The sequence below is a fragment of the Propithecus coquereli genome, unplaced genomic scaffold (assembly GCF_000956105.1).
Source record: "Propithecus coquereli isolate 6110/MARCELLA unplaced genomic scaffold, Pcoq_1.0 Scaffold85, whole genome shotgun sequence".
Classification (NCBI taxonomy): domain Eukaryota; kingdom Metazoa; phylum Chordata; class Mammalia; order Primates; family Indriidae; genus Propithecus; species Propithecus coquereli.
The window spans coordinates 5,370,207-5,380,074 of NW_012154729.1; the positions used below are offsets into that span (position 1 = coordinate 5,370,207).

General features: G+C 36.2%; 1 protein-coding gene across 1 annotated transcript in view; it reads left to right on the plus strand.

Annotated features, from left to right (window-relative positions):
* NDUFA12 (NADH dehydrogenase (ubiquinone) 1 alpha subcomplex, 12) overlaps window positions 1-9,397 on the plus strand; it is a 22,820-nt gene extending 13,423 nt beyond the window's left edge. The window contains exon 4 of the mRNA XM_012664000.1: window positions 9,114-9,397. Coding sequence (XP_012519454.1) covers window positions 9,114-9,294 — 181 coding nt within the window. The 3' untranslated portion in view covers window positions 9,295-9,397. The remainder of the gene's footprint in view (window positions 1-9,113) is intronic.
* Window positions 9,398-9,868: the final 471 nt, after the last annotated feature.

Consider the following 9,868-nt stretch of genomic DNA (forward strand, 5'->3'; position numbering starts at 1 on the left):
GGGTTCAGAAAAGTTTAAAGATTCTGGCAAGGGAGGTTGAATCCCTACAGCCCCCTAAGAGACAAACAGTTGTCAACATTTGACATATTTCCTTCAGTCCTTTTAAAGTATTTTTAATGTAGTTGTTATGTTCATAATCATATTCAGTTCTGGTTTTTTTCTCAATATTATAAACAATTTCCCACATTATTAAAACAATCTTCATAATCACCATTAAAATTTTTTTCTGATTATAAGAATATACAATTCTTACAGAAAGCTTGGAAATCCAGAGAAATATGAGACAGAAACAAAAATAAGCTCCCATTCTGTGGCCTGGAAGAAAGCACTGTTAACGTTTCATTCACTGATTTAACAAATATTTGGGAGTCGCTTTTGAGTAAAGAAGGAATGTATTTGTGATTTGTTTTGTTTGTTTGTTTGTTTGTTTGTTTTTAGAGACGCGTCTCGCTATGTTGCCCAGTCTGGAGTGCAGTGGCTATTCACAGGTGTGGTCATGGCGTGCCACAACCTCAGAACTCCTGGGCTCAAGTGATCCTCCTGCCTCAGCCTCTTGAGTAGCTAGGATTATAGAGGAATGTTTTTAAAGGATCACAGTGTGGAAAACAGACTGTAGTTTATTGGTCACACCCTTTTTAGATGTAAATAATATACATATACATTTCTTATGTAATATGCACAATATTTTATGGCTTGCTTCCCCCTCTCCTCACTTAATATATCACAAACAATTTCCCCATCTCACTAAATATTCTGCTTGTCAATTTGAGTTTTTTAGTGTCTGAGGGGATTTTGTATTTAGAAAGGATTAATGGCAATTTGGATTTAAAATTAATATCCTATTTATTACAGCTGCAAATTTTAAAACCTAGTTGTTCTTAAGTCTTGAGGTTCAATTTATAAACAGGATAAAAAGATTAGTAAATTGAGTGTTTTTTGCATGAAAGTAAAGAACAATCATTTTCTCTTGTTCTTTGATGAATGTTTGATAAACTCTAATGGAAAGGATTAAATTCTCCTAAACAGTTATATCCATTTGCAAATTTAGTTAATTACATCCCCTTTAAGCATTTTAGGTCACATTTATAAATTGAACATATTTTATTTTTTTCAGTTCTTCAAATGCCCAGTGGGTAGGTAGATTAACAAATTTATCAAGCAGAATGTTCCTAAGCACTTAAATGCCTCTTGTTTACTCAAGCCAAAAACTTAAGAGTCGTCCTCCACTGTTCCTTCTTGAATGTCCAGTCTATCAGCAAGTTCTTTCTGCTTTGCTTTCTGAATATATCCCACATCCCATCACTACCTCTGTGACTATGACCCTAGTCCAAGCCACAGTTATCTCTTGCCTGGACATCTACAGCAACCTCTCAACTGGTCTGATCGCATTCTTGCAACGTACTAGTATTCTCCACATACTAAGTGATCGGAGTGATTGCTTTAAAATGTAAATAAAGTCAGCTCTCTGCTCAGAACTATCCAGTGGCTTCCCATCATAGTGAGAATAAAAACCCCAACTCCTTACATGGCCTGCAAGGCCTTATGTGATTACCCTTCTGCCTACTTCTGCACTCACTGTCCTTCACTGCCCTGCTGATTCTCACTTAGCCACACTGGCCCTGTTTTCCTGAACAGTGAGCACACTCCCACCTCAGTCTCTTTGCACTAGCGTTTCCCCAGATTGTGCGTGGCTCACACTTTCACTTTATTCAAGTGCCTGCCCCAGTGGCTCCTCAGACTACCCGTTCTAAAAGAGCCCTGTGCCCCACTCATACTCTGTACACTTCCCCTACTCTAGTTTTTCCCTTGGTGGCACTTACCTACACCTGCCTGACATTTTATTGTATATTATTTAATTTATTGTTTGTTTCCCCAACTACCATGCTAGAACAGTGCCTAGCACATAGTAGTTGTACAATAAATACTTGTTGAGTGAATGAATGTGCATATACTATTTCACTTAAAACAACCATTATTTTTGGATACAGTAATCAGTTTTGTTCACTTTAGCTGATTTAAAAATGGGATATTCTGCCACTCTTTTATAGCTAGATTTACCTCTGAATTCCATTTCAATTTCAGCTTGTCCTTTTTAGTCCCTTGTCCCACTGCATCATTTGTTAGTCTTTTAAAATATTATTCCGCTAAATAGCTGGCCAACTGTCAATGGCAGAGAATATTGTCTTCTTTCTCTTGGTGTTATCTGCTTAATGTAGGCCTTTTTCAAATAGTACTGTTGTGTAAAATACTCCTTGAATTGAATTGAAATGTTATTCAGCGTGGTATGCTGCAAAATTCTTTTCAAAATAAGTACTTCCTTATGTTTACTTTCTGCTCTAGAAATCAGAATATTAAGAGACTGTGTTCTAAGAAACTATAAACTGCAGAATTAGATTCTTTTATGTTACAGAATATTACTTTTCTCTATAACCTTTCTCTGTTAAAATTTGTTCATTATAAGCGGAAGACAAGAGTGTTTTGATTTTTAAAATTCAGCTTTTGTTTAACACATTTCACTTGCTGTTCAGTGCTTCATTTAAGATTGATTCTAACATTTTACAAAGATGAGTTGTTGAAAAATCCCGTACCTCGGGTGTAGAAATAAACTATGTATTACCCTTGGTGAATGAGTTATTTCTCTTGATTCCAGTTTCCAGAATAAATCTTTTTATTGTGTTCACAGTTATCAGGGCTACAGTACATGCTAGAGATAGTTATGTGTAGGAAATTTTGAGGTTTCTAGATAAAAAGACATTTTGAACCTTTTCTATGTAACCTTTAGTGAATGACGTTGCATTGTGGAATTGACTTAGAAAAAATTTCCATTAAGGTAGACCGAGAGAAACAGTCTATCTGCCATTAAAACATTTGAGTACTTTAGAGGGAGTGAAGTATTTTTTTAATGGTGGCTTAAGTAGGATGAAATGAGGTTAGAAGAAGACAGAACCTATTTGTGGTCTAAAAATAAATGGCTGATAACTTGGGCAGGACTTACAAATCATCTCCATAATTGATTTGAAATTAGAAGGATTTTTCTTTGTAATATACTTACTTTCTTCTTATAAAGAAAATTCTTATAGAAATTCAGAAATTCTTCTTATAGAAAATTCAGAAAATAACAAAGGAAAAAAGAATAACCTATTATCCCACCCCATAGAAACAACCACTGTTAACAGTTCGATGTACATTCAGCCCTCCCTAACCACGGGTTCTGCATCTGTGGATTCAACCAATGTTGGATTGAAAATATTTGGGGAAATGGCCGGGTGTGATGGTTAACACCTGCAATCCCAGCACTTTGGGAGGCCAAGGTGGGAGGATTGCTTGAGCCCAGGAGGTGGAAACCAGCGTGGGCAGCATAGGGAGACCCTGTCTCTACAAAAATTTTAAAAATTAGCTGAGTGTAATGGCACGCACCTGTCATCACTGCTACTTTTGGGGGGTGCCGAGGCAAAAGGATTGCTTTAGCCTAGGAGTTGGAGGTTACAGTGAGCTGTGATTGTACCACTGCACTCTAGCCTAAGTGACAGAGGGACACCCTGTCTCAAAAAAAAAAAAAAATTCATACAGTTAGAAAACTTTGCATGTGCTGAGTACTATGTTGAATGCATGTGAATAAAGGGATGTATAGGCATTGTATTAGGTATTATAAGTAATGGACAGATGATTTAAATTATACAGGAGGATGCCTATAGGTTATATGCAAATACTATGCCATTTTATATAAGAAACTTGATCATTCACAGATTTTAATATCTGCTGGGGCGCAAGTGGTGGTGGTCCTGGAACCAGTTCGCCACAGATATGGAGGGACAGCTGTATATTATCACTGTCTCCTCTTTATGTATCCTTTTGTTTTTGTTTTTAATATAACTGGGCTTTTTGAAGCCCAATTTGGGTTTGATTCTAGCTCTACTACCTTCGGCAAGTTATTTAAACTCTTGGTGCCCTGGTGTCCTCATTTATTAAATTGGGATATTATCTACCTCTAGAGTTGTAAGGATTAAATGAGTTAATATTTGTAAAGTGTGTAGATTAGTGCCCATGACTTATAAATGCTATATAAGTATTAAATAAATTAGTAAATAACTTGCTTTTTAAACTTAAATATGGTAGACATTTTCTCAAGTTATGAAATACTCTCTATAGCATAATTTTTAATATGGATGTACCCTGAGCTATTTATTCCATTTACTTTTGATTTTATTGTTTCCATTTTTTCACTATTTATAAATAAAGCAGTGATCAACATCCTTGTACATAAGCACTTACCTGTGTATCCTCATTTCCTTAAGGAAATTCCTGCAAGTAAAATTGTTATATCCAGAAGTATACATGTTTTATAAGTTTTTAATACATACTGCCAAATTGCCCTCTAGAAAGGCTGTACAAATTTACAGGGTAAATATTCTCAGGGTAAATAATTCAGTAATATATGAGTGTTCTTTTCTCTGTATTTCCTTGATTAAACTTGTTTGCTATTTTAATTTTTTTCTCTTATGACATCTTCTAATATCTTTTGTCCATTTTTCTATTGGATGTTTGGCTTTCTCTTTCTGATGTGTAGTGGTAGATGAATCTTTTTTCTATACATTACAAATATTTTTTCCTGTTTTTTCTTGTCTGTTTGTTTGTTTTTAGCCTTTAATCTTGTTTGCAGTGTTTTAGCACATAGATGTTTCAATTTTTATGTAGTAAAATCTATCAGCTTTTTTTTTCTTTTATGGCTTTTTATCTTTGAGATTAAGCTTAAAAGTGGTTCTTCATATTCTATGAACATCAGTATATCTTATGAATATGAATATATACCCATATTGTATCTGAGCATTATTAATTTATCTGGAATCATTGATATATGACTTGGGAAATCTAACTTGATTTTTCTTTTCAACAAAATTATCCTAGCATAATTTGTTGAGAAATTTTTACTTTCCCCTAGTGATTTGAAATACCAGCTTTACCTTTTATACACTTTAGTCTGTTTGGGGGACTTTGTTCTGCTTTATTATTGTGCTTTTATACCAGTTTTTATGCCATTCTAATGTTTGAGGCTTTCATTTAATATCTAGTAATGCCAATGCCAGCCTTCCTGACTGTTCTGAGTTTTGAAAATTTTTCTTGGATGAACTTCTAGCTGATCTTTAGAATTATATTGTCAAACTCTAAGAAGAACCCCATTGGGATTTTAATTCAGATTGCACTTAATTAAATAATAGTTACTGTGCTAACAAGGTTTAAGTTGCCATCTTATAATAAACTACATTTGGTTTTTAAATTTGCTTAAAAAAAATTAGCTGGACATGGTGGCATGTGCCTATAGTTCCAGCTACTCAGGAGGCTGAAGCAGGAGGATCCCTTGAGCCCAAGAGTTCAAGGGCTGCTGCACTCTGGCCTGGGTGACAGTGAGACCTTGTCTCTAAAAAATAAAATAAAGTAAATGAATAAATTAAATTTATCAATCCCATTCTGGGGTTTGATGGATCTCAGGGTTTTAAAAGATACTTATATGCCACCATAACCCATCCCAGTTTCACCTGTGGATTAAAATTTAAATTTCTAATCAAAAGGTTGTTGATTCAACCATAGGGAGGTTGCGTCCAAGCCTCAGCTATGTAACATACATGATCTGGGACCTTGGGAAAGTCATTTAAATTCTATTTCCTCAACTTTAAGATATACCAAATGAGTATTAAATAAGTGAATGAGTGGTATGTGTAAGAATGTTACATAAACTAAAATGAGATGGAGTAATAATTTTAGTATGATAATATTTTTACCTCAAAAACATGCTGGAGTTTTTCTTTAGTTTTTCATACTTATTTTTTAAAAAATTGAAAAATCTTTGCCATTTCTACTCTTAATGATGTCCAGTGAAAGTATCCGAAACATGAACAATATGATTAGAAGCCAGCCTTGATTCCCAAAATTTATCATGCATATTATCCAAGAAGAAAAATTCAGAGCTGCCTACATTGGTGTTATTGGCTATTATTTGGTGATGTTTTACTCCTGGGAATTCTCTAAAAGAGAAAATTAAACTTTCTTATCTTTGTTATTAATGCCAACCTTAAAGTGTTGTTTTTTTTTTTTTTTTTTGAGACAGAGTCTCACTGTGTTGCCCGGGCTAGAGTGCCATGGCGTCATCCTAGCTCACAGCAACCTCAAACTCCTGGGCTCAAGCGATCCTCCTGCCTCAGCCTTCCGAGTAGCTGGGACTACAGGCATGCGCCACCATGCCCGGCTAATTTTTTCTATATATTTTTAGCTGTCCAATTAATTTCTTTCTAATTTTAGTAGAGACGGGGTCTCGTTCTTGCTCAGACTGGTCTCGAACTCCTGAGCTCAAACAATCCGCCCGCCTCGGCCTCCCAGAGAGCTAGGATTACAGGCGTGAGCCACCACGCCCGGCCTTAAAGTGTTTTTAATACCAATCTTGCATTGATTTCTAAAAATCTGTTTTGTATGTTATAAATTTGTTATTTCTTAAATTTCCTGTTAGGCTATTTTCTTTTTTCTTCACAAATAAATGCCTCTGTTCTCCACTTTGAGTGGCTGACATCCTCAAACTGAGGGGGTTGTTAAGTGAAGCAGTGTGTTTTCAAAGAAGGGGAAAGTCTCCCTTGCCTGGTGTTTGACATACTTTCTCCTCTTACGCAACTGTAGAAATAATTTTGGTGGAGGAGTAGCTAAAATTTTTCTTTATTTACTTAAGCTGACTCAACAAGGTAAATGTTAAATGACAGTAATTTTGATTAAATATCTTTGTTTCCAGTTATTTTGACACAACTTTAGTATTAATATGTTTGAGTACTGAGTCCTCCCATAAATGTAATATATTTTCATTATAAATAGTCTTCTCTTTTGTGTTTATAACCTTTTCCATTCCAGCCAGTCTCCTTATTTGCAGTCTCACTGACTTTATCAAGTATAAGTAATTTTATATTTTGTCCTTTAAGATAATAACATGGATATAAAATTGAAGTGTCTAATGCCAACTGCAACACAGTTTTCTAGATAATGTTCTTAGTACAGTGGCATCTTTAATTAGTTGGAATAAAAACAGCCCAGCTGAAAATCTGTTTTGCAAATAAAACTCTTTGGTGTAGAAATCTAAAAGGTATGATTTCTTTACCCCTTATTTAATAATATAATAACAACAGTAACAGTGAGTTATATTAGCGTAGCAGAATATAAACATTTTCTTATTTCTTTATTTTATCTTATTTTTTTTTTGTAGAGACAGGGTCTTGCTATGTTGCCCAGGCTGGTCTCATACTTCTGGGCTCAAGTGATCCCTGCACCTTAGCCTCCCCAAGTTCTGGGATTATAGATATGAGCCACCACGCCTGGCACGTTTTCTTATTGCTTGTCGTTCTCTATAAAGTACTATAATGAGTACAGATTATCATTTATTCATTCCCTAATTCTTGAGTGTAGCCTTGCTAGAATAAATATTTTTAGATTGTATGTATTGCTATAAAAACTATCTCTTACTTTTTTTGAGCATTTTCTGTTTCTCCATGAGCTCTTCAATTCCTCACTTAAGTAAATGACTAGGCATATATAAGCTTGGGACTATGGTTCCTTAAATATCATTTTAACCTTCAGGAGTCTTGACAGCAATTATTTGAATAAAATATTTCTTCAGTTACTTAAGCTGACTCAACAAGGTAAACGTTAAATATTTCTGCTGTGCCTTAAGCTCCCATAAAGCCTCTTGGTAAGTGGCAGCCTTGACTTGAACAGCTAAGCCCTCCTCTGAGTGGTCAGCGGAGTCTGGCTCACCACCGCCGTCTCACAAGGGCTTCAGCACTGGCGTGCTCGTATTGATGGTCACGGTTTATGGGTTCAGTCACTTCACTAATCCCCAGCTTCCTTCACAGGATGTAAGACAGACACCACCCAGCTTGTACAGCCTTCTGCATTCTTCATTGCATAAGCTGATCATGACACGATTATCTTTAGACACAAATATAGCAACAATAATCATATTTGATCTCTACTCTGGCTGGTTTTAGCCAATTACCTAGCTATGTCTATCACTTACTGCTAGCAAATATTCTTAGGCTTACACAGTATCATAAATTTCTCATTAGCTTTAGTTTTAGTTATTCCACTGAAACCTCCTCGTCTTGTCCTTTTCTCTGCAGCTGGGTAATCACTTTTTTTTTTTCCTTTGGAGCTGCAGTGCTGCAGTTCTTTGACTGTCCCCCTCATTCCCTTTTCCCATAGGGTCATCTCTGTCTGTGAGCTCTGGGTCTTAGGGGGTCTGGTATGAATTCTCTTTCTCCTTCTTTCCCATGTAAACTCCTCAGCTTAGCTTCCTGCTTGATTCTCCTCCTTGTCCCTCGAACTTTGAGTCCTCTTTCCCCTGTCATTAGCAGCAGCATCACTGGGCTCCTCCCCTTTTACTCCATGTAGCCAGCTTTTAGGCCAGATTTCTGGCACCTCCCATCAAATATCCTTTAAAATTAAATTGCCAAGCATGTATGACCAAAACACTTGTGAATTTTGGCTGTGATTTAATTGTTCAATACAATACATTGTATATTCTCCAGTGTTCAGTCTCAAGCTTGAATCTGGGGTGCTGGCAGAGACCCTCTTCTGCAGGAGCCTCGGGTTTCCAACTAGACCTTTCTGAGTCAGAGCAAGTGAACGTGCTGCAAGCCCAGAATATTTTACCAATTCTAAAATACATTTTTGCATCTAAAATGAGGATATATATTATAATCAATAGTCTGTCATAATTGGTACCATTTTTTTCTTTCTTAGAAATGTAAAATAATGATGTGTCTGAAAATGGATAGTGTCTTAGATTTGATGGAATACAGTAATGGTAGTAGCACTAGCTAACATTTGTTGAGTATCTACCGCATGCAAGGATTTTTCTAGGTGCTTTATGTATATTATCTCATTTTATCCTCATACCATCCCTAGGAAGTAGAGATGCCCAGATTAAAAAAACTGAGACATAGAAAAGTTCAGCTAGTAAGTTGAATTGAGGTTTGAACCAAAACAACAAAATAGCTCCAGAGCTGCCCTCCTAACCCCCCTTCCACTATGTCGTGCCGCTTTTTCATAACTGTTTGGTTTTTCTTTCCCCTCTCTCTAAGGCACCGTTGGCTTCACTCTATGACTGATGATCCTCCAACAACAAAACCACTTATTGCTCGTAAATTCATTTGGACAAACCATAAATTCAACGTGAGTGGCACCCCAGAACAGTATGTACCTTATTCCACCACTAGAAAGAAGATTCAGGAGTGGGTCCCACCTTCAACACCTTACAAGTAAAGACAGTGAAAAACGGTTTAAATGTGCAAAATATGGGGCTTTTCATGTAATTGCACCTTTTCTGCTGACCTTTAACTTAAATTAAAATTGTTTGACTAAGCAATGTCTTTCGTGCCTTTTTGCCCTTTGTCATTCACCGACTGCAAAATAGACGCTTGGGAACATGGTAATTGAAGTAGACTTCGACTGGGTTGGCCGCCTGGTTTACAGTTCCCTTTTCTGGAAACAGCTCCAGTGGTCGTGTTTGTGCTTTGGGACCTTACGTCAGTGTCATCGCCGGTTGATAGGGGAAAACCTAAACCCAGGCTGAACGAAACAGATTTTCTCATGGGAATTTGAAACTTGAATGGAGAGATACAACGGCTGCATCAGGACTGGATGGCTTTTATTGTAGCTCTCTAAGGAGGTTATCAGAGATTTTCTGTTTCTTGAGTTTTGGTTCTTTATTAGTTTTATTTTATTCTGTGAACTATGCCAGACTCCATTCCAATGGAGTCCATTCCAGTCTTTTTTATTATTATTATTTTATTTCCAAGCTCTAACAGACCAATCAATGTATTCCTTTTTTTTTTTT